A 20,854-nucleotide genomic window follows, 5' to 3' on the forward strand; every position below is an offset into this window, starting at 1 on the left:
AATCTGTTAACACTTTTAGCGTGTGTTCATATTTTTGGCACGCACGAGACAGAACTGCAAATATATCCAAATCAAACGCACGGCTAGGGATTCTCGAGGCATTTGGTTTTTGTAAATTCTGATATGAACTGACCTGATACATACCTCCCAGATTGATGGGCAGATCAAAACGTAAATGATAAGCCAGAATTAGAACTCCTGCAAATTTGCAACGCGGTACTTCGTCGTAACGTTTAAAAAGGCGTATTTTGTGTTTAGGAATGTTAAACATGCAATGCAATTTTTCAGAGGTCAATCTTAAAAAAAAATGCAGATCAATGTAGAAATGTACCAGAATGGCCTTGGAGATTAACAGATTCAAAAGCGCCATGGGCCGGAAGTAGACTGATCCCAGGAATTGGTCTGAAGACACCAAATTGCTGAGATGAAGTCTGGGCTTGGTCAACGCCTGGATGGGAGACTGCTTGGGAACAATATACATGCTGCTTTGGGTTTCATAATGCAAGAAAGGTGGGATATAAATATTATTCAATGGAACAATCTGTCCATGAGTACGCATGGGTAGATGGCATCTCAGTATCACAGAATTAATTGTCTTTAGGGTTGTACCTCATCTCCCTTGCACGCTTGGCAAGAAGAGTAGGTTGGTGAGCTCCTAGCCATAATGGAGAGACACAATTCTTGTCCCCCTCTGAGCCTATGCCCTTGATTGGCTTTTGAACTGTGGTCCTTGAGCACAGGAATCAGTTTTGAAATATTTATTCCCCCCCCAACCCATCCTGAGTATCAAGACCTTTTAAGATTGCCCTGCTTTCTGGTGAGGGAAATGCAACTTTGGAATGAGCTGAAAAACACACTTTTAATCTCAAACTTCTTTATTGCCTAATCATGTAACAAAAACAAACTAAAAGGAGAGGTGGGGGAAAGCTGCTCACACGGTTTCTTCTGAGGTGAAACATCACAGGCCAGGTTTCAGTCTCGAACAGAACTTTCTTCTACTGGTAGAACATCTGAGAAAAACCTCAAGCAGTTAAACTACAGACATTTAATATATTGTACCTTGGCCAATAGCTGCCTCCAGGGTATTGGTGGAAGTGACAGGAAAGAAGTCACATTTTAAATCTAGGGCAAATCTAAGATAACATTAAAAAAAGTGTAAAAAAAATTAAATCTGGACAGTCTCTAACCTTTTCCCCAGCACAGCTAAGTGAAAACAAATGCTACTCCTCATTTCCTGCAGGGCCAGGGCAAGCCAAAATCAAATTACTTGAAATATATTTTTATAGAGTATTTTCCCCATCCCCTACAGTACAAATGACTAATTCAGCTCTTCCTGTTGGGTTGGAATGGGCTCTGGAAACTGGCAGACAAATTCAAATAGAGTTGGAAAGAGGAAAGGAAAATAAAAAAGGGGGCTTTTGCTGACTCTTGATTCATTCACTGAATCCGTCTGCTCGGTCGAGCATCAATTTGTGGAGCCCTGAGATTCCTAGAACGAAAAAGGATGCAAACCTTAGAGTTTCAGGGGAATAATTGGCCAGTACTTGGGTTGCTTTTTATCACAGTTCCTATCAAAGTTGAGTTGCATGGTGGTCTCCATAGCTTGGATTTTGCTGGCACCCAAGCCATAGAGTTTCTTCATTTCAGCCCCTCTCCTCTCGCCGGGCTTCTCAGCTGGGGGCTGTGCCGATCGGCCTGTCGATAGGTGAAGGTCGTGGTCTGCTTCGACATACATGTCCTGGTGTTCTGCTTCAAGCTCCTGCTGTTTTCCTGCACAAAGCACAAGACAGCTCCTTAGGCTGCTCCTCAGTTATGCCAGACAGGTTTAAAATCACACATGGGCCACATACGTGGACCTGAAGACATACACAGTGATGCAGGACAGAATTTTTTTCCAGTGCTTAGTTTTTCCATGGAATTTTCCCGCCCCCCCCCACTTCCTAAGTTCATTAGTAACAATGAATACATGCCAAATATTAGGCAAGCTTGTCGGTTTTTGAGTGTTTCGCTTTTGTCTGCTAAATACAAGTAAAATAAATGTGCTAAATTAGATCACTTTACAGGACACCAGATAATCTGCACAGCAATAGATAGATTCAGGTAGGTAGCCATGTTGGTCTTACGCAGTCAAAATAAAGAAAAAAATGTCCAGTAGCACCTTAGAGACCAATTAAGTTTGTTCTGGGTATAAGCTTTCGTGTGCATGCACACTTCTTCAGATACATGCACACAAAAGCTTATACCCAGAACAAACTTAGTTGGTATCTAAGGTGCTACTGGACAATGTTTTTAGCAATAAATAGCTGGAGGCTAGGATACCCGAGGGACTGTCTTCTCCCAGGCCAGCACGCCTGCTTCCTAAGATCTGCTGGGGAGGTTGTGGCCCAATGGTGGCCCAAACAAGAGCTGGCTAGGATGCAGGAGGAAGCTTCCTCTGCGGTTGCATCTAGTCTGTTGGAATTTGGCCTCAACTCTCTCTGCTTTATGTCGCCTGGGGAAGACTATTGTTGTTCTCGTCATCATGGCAGCATTTGATCATCACAACCAGCCTTATTAAGGCAGGCATTTGACCTGCCACGGTGAAAATTCTTCTGTAGCTGCCCTTCATGGGTGCATCAGATAACAGAAATCTCTTGCCATTCTTATCTTCTTGAGCATTTCATTGGCTTCAATGCTTTAGAAACTGCCACCTTGAGCACTGCAAAGTAGTTTAAAATTAAAGTTAAGGAGGGGGAAGCTCTCACATGAAAGTATGCAGGGGATGAGGACTATAACAAAGGGAATCAAAAGTGGACTGGGGGGGGAGATAACATTTATTCCTGTTGCAAACCCTTAAAAAAAGAATAAGAGTGTTAACAAATCATTAGAGCAGATGTTGCACTGGAAAGATCAGACACGTCATACACGACAGAAGTTAAATTAAACTTGGTTCTCCCTCCCACCCGCCCCCAGTAAAATGGGACCACCAGGCCTAAATTGTTTTGCAGCTGTGGCGATGAAATGATAGAACAGGACGGTGTAACTTTAGCCAAACCTCTGCTGGTGAAAACGGCTGACATTCTCCAGGGTAAGAGAAAGGACAAGCCTCAGCCTGCCACACATACCCGAGCTAAGCTTGTCTTGTGAAACCCAGCTGTTGGCATTGTCAAGGCACCTGCCAAATTGACACCCTCCTGAATGCTCACACATGTCCCCCCCCATTAAACACTACCCAAGGTGGTAGCAGCAGAGTGATAAAGTATTAAACGAGAATTGCCAGTCTTCAAGCTGATGCACTCAATCCTTCACTGCCTGAGCGAGTTTAATTTCTTGTTAAGACTGCTAAATATTCAGCCTTGTGCACCCATGGAAATCGATGGTGGCCCAAATTTATCTGCAGATTAAAACAGTAAATAATTTGGATCCACAAATCAGTCTTATTCTACGAAGCCAGTTGAAGGCTGATTTCAAAAAGGATGGCATTTTTACTTCTATTATAATAACAAGGGATGTCACGCTGGAAAAGGGAGAAACTCTACCTAATTGTACAACTGAAAGATCTTTCTGACATAGCTTTAAAAGAATCAGCATATACACATTTTATAAGCCTGTATTTTAAGTTTATATGTATATCACTTAAAGGTTGCACACTGATCTATTTTACTGTGGGGTGGGTTTTTTTTTGCAAAAATGTGCGTCTTTGCAGGAAACAGCCAGATGTGTAGAACTTCTTAAGCAACAGCTGTGTGCACCAAAAGCCACACTGGAAACAGCCCATCTTTGTTCTTGGTTACCATCTCCAACAGTGAACAGGAAAGATTGTTATCTTGCATGAGAAACGGGCTGATTTTATTTATTTTATTTTGAACATTTCTACCCTGCTGTTCAGCCCAGAAGCTCTCCAACTGGCTAACAATAGATATTAAAACTACAATTAAAACAATGGAATGGAAAAAACCAAACAAACAGTCAGAGAAGTTTCGAAAACATTTTAGTGACTGCTTCGTCAATACACAAATCCAACACTTGCCTTTGTGTTTCTAACTGCTTTTAATGATATTACACATAAATCACATTGTGATAGTGGTTAAAAGGTGTTTAATAAAATAATAATAGTAATGATGTTCGCTGTTATCTATTTCATCTTTGAAAAACAGATGTATAATAACAGCATGTATAAAAACAATTGCATAAATAAAAATAATTTTCAAATCCAATACAGCTACTGACTCGGATAAAAATCTTTATCACAGTCATAGAGAGAGAGATAAGGCTCCATTTAGAGGGTCACTGTGCAATCCACATTAACAAACACCAGAACTCATCCAGATTTCACTCATCAGTGAAATCATCTGCAGATTGTATACCAAAATGAAGTGTTTTGCAAAACCTGCTTTAAAACATCTGCAATATATTTTAAGGCTAGGGGAAGTGGAAAAAACTATTTCTGTGTGTAGCAGCTCACTGACAATCTGTCTGTTTCACAAGACAAATTATACCTCACCCATGGACAATAGATATTTAAACAGTACAATCTGGAACTTCAATTTCTGGATTCCTTTCTTTGCTGGGAAGCAACGCTCACAGACAGAAAGTCTTGCCTCACCTCTAAATACTGCCATAATTTTCTCTGTATCTCCCCAGTATTGGCACAAACAAGCACAATTGTTTCTGGTGGTGGAAAAGCAGTTGAAGAGCATTTAGATTTTCACCTCCTCCCCATTTGCTTTTATTACTGTGTCACAGCTTTTAACACAAGTTTCCCCAAACCAGAAAATAATTCTCTGCCTAATAGCCCCCAGTATAATGTGCTTAAATAAATTTTGGATGGCTGAACACTGTTTTGTGCCAGGACAAAGTTTCCCGTCTAGACAGCACTGAGGTAAAAATGTATAGTATCTGTATTGTAGTAAAGTCCTGAGCTTTCAACTGTCAATGAATGACATGGCTTTTCTATATACAGTGGTACCTCGGGTTAAGAACTTAATTCGTTCTGGAGGTCCGTTCTTATCCTGAAACTGTTCTTAACCTGAGGTACCACTTTAGCTAATGGGGACTCCCACTGCAATTTCTGTTCTCATCCTGAAGCAAAGTTCTTAACCCGAGGTACTATTTCTGGGTTAGTAGAGTCTGTAACCTGAAGCGTCTGTAACCTGAAGCATCTGTAACCTGAGGTACCACTGTGCTGCTTTTAGATATATTGATTATCTCTATCTTAAAATGTTTTACCAGTGTTTGCAAGCTGACTTGGACTAGATGATTGTCAGACGTCCTTCAAACTCTACAATTCTATGATTCTATGAACAGCAGTTAAGGGACTTTTGGACTAGAGAATTTCTCCCGATGTTTATTTTTTTTGTCATTGCAGAAAATGTTTAAAATAAACTCTGAGACAGGCTATATTTCTAATCCACAGATACGAAACAGCCATTTGAACTATGTAGCGACATAAAAAACAACCTTACAGATTTTTGAACACCATTGTTTATACAATGACTTCATTGTGGGCCAGTATTTCAAATTAAACAAACTGAAGTTCTGCCAATGCACACAAAATGAACCAACAAATTGGATGGCAGCATTCATTTCTACCTAGAGCATTATTTACACCACGCTTATGGAAGATCGCTGGCAACACAGGAATTAGAGCGAAGGATAACTCCGAAGCATGCAATTTTTATTCGTTTCCCGAATGCCAAAACACATTGCAGTAAAGTGCATGACTTTAAAGAGCCCCATCCTCATCTAGTTACAATTAGGAAGTGATTTTGTTTCCAGAAAGCATTATATGCACAAGGCACGTACAAGATCGGGTTTGGTGGGGTTACAAGAGAGGAATGTAGAGACCTGCCTTATACTCACACCATTATTCCATCATTGCTGGCTGGTTGTGGGTATCCAGGGTTTCAGACAGGGGAGATTCCCAGTCTTGCCTGGGGATTGAACCAAGTCCTTTTTGCTTTCAAAACATCTGCTCTACCACTGAGCTATAGCTCTGCCCTGTATATTTCTAATATTCTCTGTGTGCAAATCTGTACCACTTGAGAAGCACTTTTTGTTGCTAGGTCCTACTTTTGTCCTTCCACCATCATAGAATCATAGAATTGCACAGCTGGAAGGGATCCTGTAGATCATCTCGTCCAATGCCTGCAATGCAGGAATATGTAGATGTTCCATATGGGGATGGAACCTACAACCTTGGCATTATCGGCACCATGAGGTTTATTATTATTATTATTATTTGTTCAGGACGCACCCATCTAATCAGGGATAGCAAACCTTTCAAACCTCAGGTGTTTTGCTGAACTACAACTCCCACTGTCTCTTATCATTGGCCATGATGGGAGCTGATCTACCTAACTCCTCCATAAGAAAATGCTAACAGTGAATGGACACTAAATCATACTGCCAGCATGAGGATTTAATGATCTGTTAAATAGATGAGCTGTCCAGGATGGCAACAATACTGCAGTAGAAGCCAACTGCTATGAGTAAGATAAAACTACCATAAGGATTACAAACGCAGGCAACTTGCCATTCATAGACGTGTCATTTCCTTTCCTTATAGATAAGGATGCATTTACACACAAATGGCCAAAATAACCATCAGTTTGGCATTACAACACACTGTTCTTCCCAGGCAATTTTTTTTCCAAACTAAAGGGGAAATGTCAAAATGCAAAACAGAAATGTGTTGTGCTTATAGAGCCTGCTGATGGGCAGACAGAGAGTTTTACTGGACCAACAAGCAAGGAGGAATTTCTAACAGTGGGCTACCTAACCTGCAAAAGAGGGAAGAGGTGTATGAGGAAATCCAATATGGCAGAAACCATATTTTCCAAGTCAAGTACATTCAATGCAAACTACGGTATGCCTTTTAAGCTGAGTGACTCCTAGAGGAAAACACACAATTGAAACCGCTGTAAGGAAAGTTGCTGTCAATAAGACATCATCATAATGGCTGTTTCAATACAGGCAGAGTGGGAGAGGAATTGGCAATAACTGTGCATTGATCTGCAAAATTGTTATTTCTTTGCAACATTGTAGGGTCTTTGGAAAGAGTAATCAACTAATGGCCTTTTAAAGATCCTTGGATTAAAAAAACACACCTATGGAATCAAATCAAAATGTTTTCTTTTTAAAAACACACCGTATTTTCTTCTTTATAAATACATATGGGTTAATGTCTATGCACCTAGAATGACACTTGGAATTTAAAGTTGCATTGGATGGGGGAGAGAAATCAAGTCTCACTAGAAGGTGTACATTTGACAAGAACTTCAGAGCAAGTGTGAGTTTGCCAGGATCGTTCTCATCTACCCAAATAAGGCGTGTCAATTAAAAGTAGTAATTAAAATGTAGTCCTGGACAAAATAAGCTAGCTTGCTTGGCAGCATTGGGAGCAATGGTTTGTAAAACCAATGAAGGCTTGGGTTCTGGTGCAATACAGCCAGGGCACCTTTTAAAATTGGAATGCAAAAAGATTAGCAACCATACAGAAGTGTAAATAAAGAAAATAATTGAACATCACCATTGAAATACTCATTCCAATGTGATATAGATTAAAAAAAAACCTTTTTATGTAGTTGCCTGTTTAAGCAAAATGTGTCCAAAATGGTTTTATACCAATTAGATGGAGTTGGTGGCTGATTGTTTCTATGATGAAACAGTACCATAGCCTTCCTCTATCTGGTGTCCTCCAGATATTATTGGACTCCAACTCCTCTTAATCCCAGCCAGAATGACCAGTTGCTCAGGGATGATGGGAGTTGTAGTCCAGAAATAGCTGGAGGACACCAGGTGTCAGACAGCTGCAGTACAGATTCTGGCAGAGGTTACTGAACACACAATCACTTCCAAAGTACGTCATTTAAGATAGTGCAAGAGCAGAGTTTTTGAGTATAGTACTAGGAATTTCATATCATTTTGACAGTTCTATCAGGGGACAGATAACAGCGGAACTGGGCTTTTGAAAAGGCTCTCTCAAGTGTTACATTAATAATTTTTTTGCAATATTATCCCACAATCAGATTCATTCATCATCAAATATACTTCCCCCCAAATCCCATTCCAATTTGTGTTTGAAATGTAATTTCCTCTTATTCATTGACAGAATCAAATAATATCATTTACTTACTAATTCTCTTGGCAAAGGGGGCAGTATGAGCTTTTCCGCAAAGGTTTTCCCATGTTTACTCTGGAATTTCTGGGTCCTTGTAACATCTCTAATTTGAAGATAGTGAAACCAAATTGGCCCACTGCCTGCCATTTCTTAAAATGGCGAAGTATTGTGTTTCAAAAGATCTGTAATTTTAAATAGCTGAAACTGATACTAAGCAGGAAATCCCCCAGCAGTAAATCAGTATGATGGAATACTGATGTCAGTCAGCCTAACTCTTCTCTTATCAAACCATTGTGAACTGACAAGCGGCATCTTCTTGTTCACGTTTTAATCTAAGATCAGCCAGTCAAATGTTGCTGCGAATCTTGAAGCAAAGGGCTCTTTTCTGGTGCTTTCTGCCAACAGGTTGGGGCTGTGAAAATCCCAAGTATGAAGATTAACTGACCTGTGTAATTAGGTGGAAATAGGCAAAGTTCTGTGGACCTCAGAAACCTTCCTTGTTCAGAAGGTGCTTGTAAGAATGTACCTACCAATGGATGTCATTGCTGAGAACAGAGAACAATGGGTGGAAATCCAACTAGTCCTGCTGAGAACAGAACCAGTGAAATTAATGAACATTACTAACTTAGGTTTGTTCACTTCAATGGGTCCACTTTGCTTAGGGCTAGCATTAGATACAACCCAGTGTTAGCCAAGTATCAGCTTGGCAACCTAGACCTCATTCATCCAGATACAGGTGGAAGCACCTTAACCATGTCAAGGGCCACAATTAATTCCACTTAACTTTGCCTGCCCCAGCCTACCACCCATCAGTTCCAATGAGTGACCCCAGTTCTAGCATTTGAGAAAGAAATTATCTCTGTGCACTTTTCTCACTGCAAGCCAATCCAATCCAAATAACTTTATTGTACTAGCCATTGGCCATGACAAATCTGAATCAAAAATAAATACAAGCAAAAGGGGTGTCACATCCTAAATAATGGTCTCTATTTAGATCTCTGCGTCTCCCTTACAGTTCACTGCTATCTTGTCCAGGGTCTTCTTTCTGATCTTTATGGCTGCCAAAGCAAAAAGGGTGACTTTATGAGTTCACTGAAGCATTTAGGACCTTCTCTGTCGGGGAGAGACATCTTTCCTGCATGGACGGTCAGGTGAGAAATCGCCTCCTGGGTTCAATGTATAGTGGGCAATATACTAAACAGTGCAAGATGTCTTCCATCTGCAGTTGCCCACATATACAAAGTCTGTCTTCGTACAGTACCATCTAGGACGTCGGAGGGCACAGCTTGAAAACACAGCTCAGTAAAAAGCAAATCTAAGTGAGGCTGGCCGGAGATTCAACAGGTAACTGGCACTAAAATGGACCACTTTTAGAAGTGGGAACCAAGGACAACATTTAGAGGATTTGATTGCACTACTGCAAGCTTGATTATATAAACTCACACACCTCCCCAGGCCAATACATTCCCCCCCACAAATGAAAAATTTCAAAAAAATTAGCTTTTCCTTGGACAGTCAAGGGGTTGTTCCCGATTAGAAAGCATATTAGAGAATAGGACCTGGGAGACAAGGGTTCAAGTCCCAATTCTGCCATGAAGCTCACAGGGTGACGGTAGGCCACTCATTCATTGCCTCCCAGCCTATCCTACCTCACAGGGTTGTTGTGGGGATTAAACATAAGCCACTTTGAGCTCCTTGGAGGAAAGGTGGGATAGAAATGGAAATAATAATAATTAATAATGATGATGATGTTCCTGCTTGCCTCCATAAGGGCCAGAGAAGCATTATTTGTCTTATGCTATGCCACTGGGAATTGTCTTCTTCTTTCCAGAAGAGACGGTAAGCACACATTCAATTTACTTCAATAAATCACAGATGCCACTATGAAATCTGTAACATCTGTGGTCCGGTACATTCCAGCTATTCCCTAATAATAATAATAATAATAATAATAATAATAATAATAATAATAATGCAGGATCAGACATTCACAGTTGCTTTTAGAAAGGATCAAGACTACAGCAATAAGATTACAGGTAGACCAGCTGACTCTGCACTGTCTCTCCTCCCCCCGCAAGGCTCCAATCTGTCTCCGTCGACAGCTCTGATACCAGACGAAGCCAGTAGCTGCATTTAATGGAGGATTAAACTCAGCACATCTTGGTGTGTTTTTACTCACATCCTTTGCACAGAGTCTATTAGAATAATGCATTATCCTATTCTACTAGGATAATGCATCGATATACTGAAATAAAAATGATTGAAACCCAGAAACTATTTGGCCAATAATCATATTTCCCTGCGTTTTAAGAGCAATCATTGAATTAATAAAGTATCAGTACAGTTGTAAACACAATTAGGAACGAAGAAGCTGATTTCAAGTAACTTGATTTCAGCAGAATGTAATCCGTAAGTAAAGGTGACGGGTGGGTGTCACTTCAACATAAAACGAGACAATTGTTTTAGAAAGTATCTTTCCAGCCTTTCAAAAACATAAAACACATATGCACACAATGAAAGAAAGAGTATTCTTGTGAAGCTAGGTTTAACAAAGCAGAACTGGGGGGGGGGAATATAATGGCCTACTATATTCTGTATTTCCCCAGTAAAAGATTCTAAGTGTTAAACACACTATGTGATTGTTAACTACTACTTCTTTAAATACAAACATGCTCCCGCCAGGAATAGTACCTCCAGCTGTCTAGCAGTTGTCTGAGTAACTATTGGTGCATAGACAAAGGATAACGCAAGTTCCACCGATCAGGATAAAGCTGGTCTCAGGAAGTAATAAAATAAAATAAAATAAAATAGTTTCCATGCTTCTTGGCAACCTAGCCGGTCACCTTGCCCATCAGTTTTGCAAAGGGGGTTATAATTGAAGCACACAAGTTTGTGCAGTGAAATCCTATGTCCCCCTCCTGTCCCTCCTTTCTAGTCGTCCTTCATATTGTTTTTCTTGCCATCAGATCACTCTTAACTGATAAGCTGTGCGAAGCTTCATATGGGTTTCATTTCTTTCTTTCTTTTTTAATCTACACATTAATTAAAAGCCCTCAGGTTAAATCAATGGCATCCGCCACTCAACATGGGTGCATAGCCATTTACTCACACAGTAAATGTGTGACATGGAAGAGGAGGAATCTGGCCACAGGGATGCCTGGATACTGTCCTACTGTCCTCAATTCTTTGTTTTGCTTCATCTTAGGAAGCAAGTCTGAAGACGGAGCTACAATCTCATTTTGCCATTAGGAGGTCTTAAGCAAAACACTCTCTCCAGAGCTGGCCATAATATCAGGTGAAGCGAGATGTCTGCCTCCAGAAGCTGATTTTGGGTGTCACAAAAGGGCAGCCAAATGCTAATTATTTAATCTGTTTACTTGTGAATTATATGGTTAAGGCCACTGAAGGGGAGAAGCACTTCTGGGATTTTCAGCTTTAGCTGCCTCAATAATTTGACCAGCCTTGGGTACGATGCACCCTGACACACAAACATAGAACACATGCACTATGTGTTGAATTGAGTTAATATTTATATCCCGGTCAACCAACAACAAACGATGAGGTCAAAGCCGCTTGCAATAATCACAGTAGCATTAAAGAAAGCAACAAATGTTGCAATCGCTATAATATGAAACACATTTAGCATATAAAGCAAACAAAACAATAAAAAATTCATCAAAACAATTAATGCAATTCAACGAAGACGTAGAAGCTCGTAGTATGGCCAGGATGCTACCTGGTTTGGGTTAGGAGGAGATTCTGGGAGGGCAATTTTCAAGATTGCAAGTTTGAAGAGTGTTCTGTATGAAGGATTTTTGACATGAAAAGCCGACCCAGCCGACACTCTGCAATATTAATAGGAGAGTATTGCATAAGGCTGTGTTGCATGGCTCTGCAAGCTATACCTGCCTCTGCATACCTGCAAAAATAATGGACCGTTTTTATTTTTTAAAAAACTAGTCAGTAAATAATAAATCATAAGAAATAAAATATGAAAGGAAGAACAGCATGAACCCTCCTCTCTTTACTGCTGTTTTGTGTTTGGCCGTGGAAACTCCAGTGCTATGATAAAAGTCTGGATATCTCCACTGGTATCTATGGAGAGTTTTCATAGAGTTCTTATAGAATGACAGAATCGTAGATTTGGAAGGGACCACGAGGGTCATCTAGTCCAACCCCCTGCAATGCAGGCATCTTTTTTGGCCAAGGTGGGGCTCAAGCCCACAACCCTGAAGTTCAGAGTCTCACAGGCACAGAAAAATCAAGGGTCATAGTCAACTGTGTTCTACTTGGAGGAGACACACTGAAATTAAAGAACCCATGTTAGTCAGGTCCGTTGATCTAATCCCTTCCAAAGCTGGTGTTACACGTGAGAGAGAGAGAAATGGTGCTTTTCTAAAGTAACAAGGGCCCGCAGGCTATGAGATTCACCACCCCGATATACAGTATTGGGATTGTCTCCAGTGTTGGTCATACCCAGCGTAGACCCATTGTAATTAATGGGCAAAGGTCCATCAAGGAGAACAGATAAGATAGAGAACCATCTTATCTGGGCCCCTCCTGGCCACTACTGTCCTATGACTCAGAAGATTAGCCCCCCCCCCGACCCATTTCCCAGCCTCACAAATGGCAAAATAGGGCCAGGGTGTTTTCACCAGCCAGAGGTGGAACAAACCAGGGCTGCTTTGGAGCTGTCCAAGGTCCTGGCCTTGTCTGCTCTCTGATTGGACTTGACTTGGCCTGGCCATTTCCTGCTTCCTCTGCAACCCTCAAGCTCCTGAATCGCCTGCAAAGACCCACAGCAAAGCCTGGAATCATAGAAATGGAGAGTTGGAAGGGACCCCAAGGTTCATCTAGTCCAACCCTGTGCAATACAGGAATCTTTTGCCCAAAATGAGGGGGGGGGAGAAATTATTGAGTTGTTCTTGTTTTTATTTTAATTATGTATTTCATGTTTTTATATTGTGATTTTATCCTGCGAACTGCCCTGAGACCTGTGTGTATAGGGCGGTATACAAATTTAATAAACAACAACAACATGGGGCTCAAACCCATGACTCTGTGATTAAGAGTCTCATGCTCTACCGACTGAGATGGTCCAGTAACAGTTGGGCACGTAACAGATGTTCGGTTTCAAGAGCCAACTGTGACCTCCCATACATATTCAGGTAACACTATCATTGGACCAATGACATTAGAGCAATATTTTACTGAAATGCATTATTTTTGTGATCACTACACTATCCAAGAATCACACTTTATAACTATGGAGATTGAAAGGCTGCCCCTTTCAAGTTTGATTGACTGCAAGAACATCAGCTGAAATGTTATACTTGAAGGATCTTTCTATAAAAACAAACAAATAAGGGAATTGGTCAGAGTTTCTGAAATCTCCCTGGGAAAAACAAAGGACGAGAGTTCCCACCAAGTAGCACAACTGTTTCAACCTATACAATATAATTATGTCACAGCATTTTACAATGGCAACATGAGCCTTCCAGCTGTGGAGCTATCCAGCTGCAGCATGAAGAGCAAATTATTCTAAGTGACATTTTTATCACTAAGCGGACAGTTTTGCTGATGCTTTGTCCAAGTATTGCTAATGTGCTTTCACATGTCTGACTGATTTACTGGTCCCCAGCCATATTTCATCATAAAGTCTCCCCAAGCGACAAGTTTCAATTCAGTCTCTCCCCCCCCCCCTTCATCCAGGTGTGCTTGGACGTACAGCCAGTCTTTAAATAACAGACAGGTTGACAAGAATGAATGAGGTGTCACACAAAAATCCAAAACAGGATCTGGAGTGAATAAAAGAAATATTAGCCTACAATGCCCACTGGAGCCTGTCAACTGAAAAAAAATATGTAACCATTACAAGCATGTCTTCTTTTACTACAGAAAGGCCTCTCAAAGACAATGAACACATTTCATTTTTTCTTCAGATAGAAGCCATGACAGAGAGACACACTAGACATGACAAATGTCTGCCCCATTTACAGGGATGGCTTAGGAGAGGGGTTTTGTTCTTTGCACAAAACGGAGTGCACAAGGGAGCAAAGCTCACCCACAGCTTTGTTCACTTAGTATAGGAGGGAGCCATGCCCTCCAGATGTTCCTCCGACTGCCATCAGCTTCAGTCAGCATGAGCCTTGGTCAGAGATGTTGGGAACTGCAGTCTGGCAATACCTTGAGGGCACCAAGTTGGCTGCCCTGGAGTAGTTAAAAGGTGACCTTCCATGACATCACAGAAACCCAAGACATTCATTGAATTACCAGCACCACAATATAATAATAATAATAATAATAATAATAATAATAATAATAATAATAATAATAATAATTTATTATTTATACCCTGCCCATCTGGCTGGGTTTCCCCAGCCACTCTGGGCGGCTTCCAACAGAAGAATGAAATAAAATAATCTATTAAACACCCTTTAGTCCTGTATTTAGGGCAATACAGAAGACTCTCCAACAGAACCGAGTGTTTCAGAAAAGAGTTTCTCTTCACACTAGTCTCTTACTAGTGCACAGACATTGGAATGACTCCAGCCTAAAAACAGAAAGCCTTGGTTAGCCTTTCTATGGGTTGTGACAGGTCTTTGCCCTGATGTCCTCCCTCCTCTCCCCCAAGACCATGGACTGCTCCATCTTAGCTGCTCTGTAGCCTCCCGAAATTGCCTCCAATAGTAGAGGTGATGATGGCGTGTCAGAGCAGAAGCCCAATATTGAAAGTGCAATTATCTGCCTGGCACAGTGACACCTCCCATCCTTAAGCTGTACCCTTGCAGAAGATGCCATACTTGTCATATGCTCTGGTTCAAAAATGTCATAACATGCTAGGTAAGGGGAGCAGAGGCTGCTCAGTTTGGCACCAGCAGCCATGGCAGAAGGACACCTTATCCTGACTTCTTTGCCGGACAGTAAGCTCCCCTGCTAACTGGAACACCTTGAGTCCGGAGAATGTTGAAACACACAGCCGTGGTGGTGGGAATGGAACACTTTTTCCTAAAACAAAGTCTGAAATGGCAGCCATTTCCCACACTGGTTTCTATCGAGGACATCCTGATGTCGAGTATCGAACAAAGTGATAAGCCACTCTTGATGCTATGGCTAGGAGCTGTCCTTATGTAGAAACAGCAATTTGTAAACTAGCCCTTAAACTTTTGGCTCAGCTACAAACTGACTGGACTACGGAAGAAACAGGCGTTTTCTCCTCTTTCAGTGTGTGTGGATTCTTCCTCTCCTGCTTCCCCATCAATCTCAATATGGAGCAAACATCCTCAGATGTCTGTGGCAAGGCAGCTCTGAATCATCTGGAACACATTTCCTAATAAACCTCAAACTACAACGTTTGACAGAATTAGATAAACATTGTAATATCCATTACCGGCACTATTTAATCCAATACAAAAACTCTGTTCAAACCTGAAGTTTAAGATTGGTTTCTAATTGTATTTAGCGACGCACTGCAGCATTCTAAAACAATTAGCTACATTCAGAAAGTACATTAAACTTGGCAAGGGACTGAAGGTAAAAGTTGAAGGGCAAGTTATGGTAGCGAGGAACGAATGTAACAGCTCTCTTTGGAGAAGTAAGCACACACTTGCAAAATAAATCTGATTTGGGGAAGATCAGGCAGCTTCCTGTCTCAAATACACCTTGCTCTTCTGCAAGGAAAGAGCCATTTTCATTGGAGAGGAAAGCAGCAATCACAGTGACATTTGTAACTGAATATACACATGGACAGATGTTGGACTATACCGGTATATGGCCCAAGGTCCAGTTCCCCACACAGCCATAACATACACCGGGTGACCTTGGGTGACTATTGTGAAATGAAATGAAAGGTAAAGGTAAAGGGGCTCCTGACCATCAGGTCCAGTCGTGTCCGACTCTGGGATTGCGGCGCTCATCTCGCTCTATAGGCCAAGGGAGCTGGCGTTTGTCTGCAGACAGCTTCCGGGTCATGTGGCCAGCATGACAAAGCTGCTTCTGACAAACCAGAGCAGCGCATGGAAGCACCATTTACCTTCCCACTGGAGCGGTCCCTATTTATCTACTTGCACTTTGATGTACTTTCGAACTGCTAGGTGGGCAGGAGCTGGGACCGAGCAACGGGAGCTCACCCCGTTGCAGGGATTCAAACCGCCAACCTTCTGATCAGCAAGCCCTAGATCCTGTGGTTTAACTCACAGCGCCACCTGGGTCCCGACTATTGTGAAAATAAAATAGAGGGGCACAAACAATGTGTGTTGTTTCAAGTTCATTAAAAGAAGGGTGAGATTAAAAAACTAGCAAATATGGGCCTTATTACTATAAAGTGGCAGATCATCACATATTACTGATGAATTCTACCTTCAAAACTGATTTAGCTCATAGCTGGCAAGATCTGATGTGGTTTAGTCACATGGGGTGGGCAGATCATGTGAGAAGTTTCAGTGAGAGCACGATTCAAATTTTAAACACTATTAAGAGTGGCATGGGACCTAGCCACTGGACAGGATCTGTTGCAGAAAGATTCAACAGGTTATCTTGTACAAAACGGCAGATAACTAAAAGTCTGTAATCAGCCTCTGTTTCACCCAGAGATTTTTGCATTTTTGTATGTTTGCTTTGCTGGTGTTGCTGTTCAGTTTTAAATTAATTATTTGTATTCTACGCCTTGTGACCAATTGTGACGGCTTATAGTGTTTACCAATAAAGATTTTATTCATTCATGCATTCATGCATCAGTTCTGCAGACAAGTTCCTATAAATACACAGCAAAGTTTATGCTAAGGGTACAAACCAGAAAAGCCATGCTTCCTAGATTCCATGTTACATCTTCTGCCCAAAGGACAGAGGGGATGACTTTTTAGTTCTAACTCAAACCTGCTGCCTGGTGCTGAGGATATTCTGGTGTAGAGTTAAATTAACTGCCTCTCTAATCAGTTAACATAAGCATTAGAAGTCAGAATTCACATTTTCTCTGTGTGTTTTTTTTTTTGAGTGAAATTCTACGTTCCATTTGCTCTGTGAATAAACTTAAGTTTTTGGTTAAAGTAAACTGGCATGTTAAAGTAATCTGGTCCTTCTTAGAACAGATTCTAATTTAAACTTGACTGGAATCCAGGATCTCGCTTTTGAAGACTGCTGTTGCCTCCCACTTGTCTCTCCTGGAATCTGAAATGTCACTGTAACATCCAAATGCTTAATTTCTGGATTATATATAGTAGACTTCCAGAATTTAGACTAATGCGGAAGCATATTTTGCTACACAATCAGGTCCCCTGGGTGGCATTGTGACAGCACCACCTAACAGTGGGGGCGTTAGATATACAACATTAGGGAAATCTAACATTAAAGGTAAAGGGACCCCTGACCATTAGGTCCAGTCGTGACCGACTCTGGGGTTGCGGCGCTCATCTTGCTTTACTGGCCGAGGGAGCCGGCGTACAGCTTCCAGGTCATGTGGCCAGCATGACAAAGCCGCTTCTGGCGAATCAGTGCAGCACACGGAAACGCCGTTTACCTTCCCACTTGGAGTGGTACCTATTTATCTACTTGCACTTTGATGTGCTTTCGACCTGCTAGGTTGGCAGGAGCTGGGACTGAGCAATGGGAGCTCATCCCGTTGCAGGGATTTGAACCTCCGACCTTCTGATCAGCAAGCTCTAGGCTCTGTGGTTTAACTCACAGCGCCACCTGCGTCCCCAAATCTAACATTAGGGAGATATTAAAGATTAACATTAAATATATATGTTAACATCAGTGCATGGATAGCTCAGTTGGTTAGAGCGTGGTGCTGATTACGCCAAGGTTGCAGGTTCGATCCCTGTACGGAGCAGCTGCCTATTCTGCATTGCATGGGGTTGGACTAGATGGCCCTCAGGGTCCCTTCCAACCCTACAATTCTATGATTAAAATATTTAACATTAAAATGTAGAATCTCTCTTGCTTACTCAAGTCTCAGACACATTTTTTCCAAAATAAATGTCTCTTCTGAATGAGATAAAAACATAAGGAAGTATTCTTCAACATCTTGTAAAAATGGTTAGGCCACCAGGTCTTGGGAAGGGGGGGGGTGGTAAACAACAACAACAATGACAACAATTTATTTATACCCTCCCCATCTGATGATGCCTCTTTATTTCTTCTCCTTTTTCAAGGTATCTATCATTTCCAAGCTTTTGAGCTCTATTTTTAATAAAGGCAATACACGACTATAAAAGAAAAGGAAGCATAAAATGTCTCATGATGCGAAGCAACAAACGAGGAACAGGCAACTGATATCTACTCTACAATCTTAAATGTTTGGACCAAACAGAGTGCAGTTCGATCTTCCTCTCATAAAAACCAAACCACAGTAAAATCAGCAGCTGGGAGAAAGCTGGACTTTCCTGGGAAAAGAGAAAGCACAGGAAAGAGAAACAGGATTTCAAGGTTATGGGCCAAGAGTGGGGCCCTGACAAGAAATCTCAGAGGGAGGGAATGACTTTTCCTGAGAGGTGCTCCTGGCAGTAATATCGCTTGCTCCCCTCGCCCACAGCTGTTCTCACAGGCTCCCCTGAAGGAAGATGGAAGGGAAGAAAAATTACAGGAGGCCCTTAAGGCAGCTGCAGACACTAGCAGAGCAAATCCATAAAAAGGCCAAGCTTAGAAAAGACACCGATGGTGGGAAAGTACAGAATCCTGAGAATTGTCTACTGCTCTCTGCAAGAAGACATCAACACGAAGCTCCCCTCAGTCCCTAAATATAGCATCTGCCCCAACCACTTGCCAATCTGTTTAAATTACGTTTTTGCTTGTTTCAGAAATGACGCTTACATGTACCTCAGCTCTGCAAAGCATAGCCAGTGGAATGTGTTCGCTGTCTCTTACATTAATTTGGTAGCCTGAGCCCAACACAGTATTTGGGGCCATGCTCTTTCCTTACTTTAAAGAAAGAAAACATGGCGAATTTCCTGCCAAACTATCTCTTGCCATTAACGCCCCCCCCGGTGGTTGTTCATTGGCTTTGGTAGCAAAAAGTCATGTGCAAATTTTATTTATTTCTTTTTTAAAAGCAGATACCCACATTGGTAGAAGTTACGGGCAGAAATAATACTGAGGAGATCAAGAACAATTGCCATAGCGCTATGCACTGAAGAAAGGCAACACGTGATTTGCAAAAACGTTCTGGGTATCCCACTGTGTGTGATATGGTGAGGCAAGGCAAAGGCCAACTCGGGCGCAAGGCAAAGCCAGGTTCAGCCTGGACACAAGGCAGGACAAGGATCAGACTGGATATACTGCAGGGCTCACTTGTCCTGCAACCTACAGTTGCTCCAAAAAGGAACACAATGAGAAAAGCCCTTATGTAGCAGCAGCAGCAGCAGCAGCAGCAGCAGCAGCAGCAGCAGCAGCAGCAGCAGCAGCAGCAGCAGCAGCAGCAGCAGCAGCAGCAGCAGCAAGTGATGCCCAATTGTTCGCCCAACTCAGGGCTCAGCCTCCTTTAGTAATCTCCTACTGCAATGGGGCAGGGAGGCATCAGGTCTACTGTTCAACAAATAAGCAGCCTTCTATTATGTTTTTTATTTTAGTCTTGCTTGATTTAATATGCAGAAAAACAAAGTCAAAGAAAATTCTTAAGTTGAGCATGGATGTGTTGAAAGTTGAGGCCACCCATCATTAGAGAACTCTGCAAGCTTCTGCCAGTGTTTTATATTCTTTTCAGTTTTAAGAACTTCTTGGCAAATCTAAGAGGGCTATTTTGCTGTCTCGTGTTCTTTAGAACCAGCATTTCTGAAAAGCTTCACAACAGAATGCTGGATACATCTGACAGGTGCAATAACCCGGAAAAATGACTTCATGCTCTTCATAAACAGCCTCTGGGAAGTCATTTAAACACAACCACACAAAGTCTCCTGCAGGTTAGAATTACCAGTTCTGGAGGAACAATGAGAAAGAGTTGCCAATATAAAGCAATAATGTAAGCTATTAAATAATTTTGAATAGGGGGGTGGGAGGGAGAATCAGCGGATGTAAAGTCTTATACCGCAATGCTATGTACATTGTCTACTTTGAAATCCCACTGAATCCTACAGGGGATTACTCCCAGGTATGTGTGTGCAAAACTGCAGCCTTATTTCCTTACTGAAAAACAACAACAACAAGCAAATGGATGTGGTCTGCTGGGAAGGAATCATTTTGTAGCTTTCTAGCAGTTGTTTCCACACTTTGCCCTGCGGTATATGACTCTCTACAGTGCAATGATGTAAATAACTTGGTATATTGTAAAAGCTCAGCTAAGCACAGTTAGCACAGCTAGTTTGGGGGCCATCTAGGAGCCTAGCACATGATGTGAATTACAAAGGGTTGGAGAGCACTTGAGAAGAATTCAAAGAAAGAAAAGAAAAGCTGTTTGAAGAGAGGGAGAGAGTAAAAAAGAGTGGGTTTGGTGGAGGGGGGGGGGGAAGAGACACAACACATCCTTATTGGAGTGCTAAATCAGGCACAGGGTTTCAGGAGTTGCCAGTTTAAAAAATGCTTCACTGTCAAAGTTGGGAGTCGAGGCAGCGCACAGAACTGAGGCTTCAGTGTATAGAAGCCCACAGGCTGTCAGAATCTGAAGAGGTTCCTGGGGTGAGGGCAGAAAGCAGGAAGGAAGGAATGAAAAATATTTTAAGGCCAATTATTGTTCTTTTTTCTTTACTCTTGACTCCAAAGAATATGAAGTTGTGGTGTTTTTTTATTTTTTAAAAAAGATTATATTCAGTCTTGACCACACTT

The 20,854-nt window shown here is 41.7% G+C and overlaps 1 protein-coding gene across 2 annotated transcripts in view; it reads right to left on the reverse strand.

Annotated features, from left to right (window-relative positions):
* Positions 1-857: 857 nt before the first annotated feature.
* The window catches only part of GEMIN8 (gem nuclear organelle associated protein 8), a 35,532-nt gene continuing 15,535 nt past the window's right edge, over positions 858-20,854 (reverse strand). For both annotated transcript variants that reach the window (XM_035115701.3, XM_088667738.1), the window contains exon 4: positions 858-1,770. In XM_035115701.3, the coding sequence (XP_034971592.1) occupies positions 1,514-1,770 (257 nt within the window). In that variant the 3' untranslated portion in view covers positions 858-1,513. The remainder of the gene's footprint in view (positions 1,771-20,854) is intronic.

Source organism: Zootoca vivipara, chromosome 4 (genome assembly GCF_965207765.1).
Source record: "Zootoca vivipara chromosome 4, rZooViv2.hap1.1, whole genome shotgun sequence".
NCBI classification, from domain to species: Eukaryota; Metazoa; Chordata; class Lepidosauria; order Squamata; family Lacertidae; genus Zootoca; species Zootoca vivipara.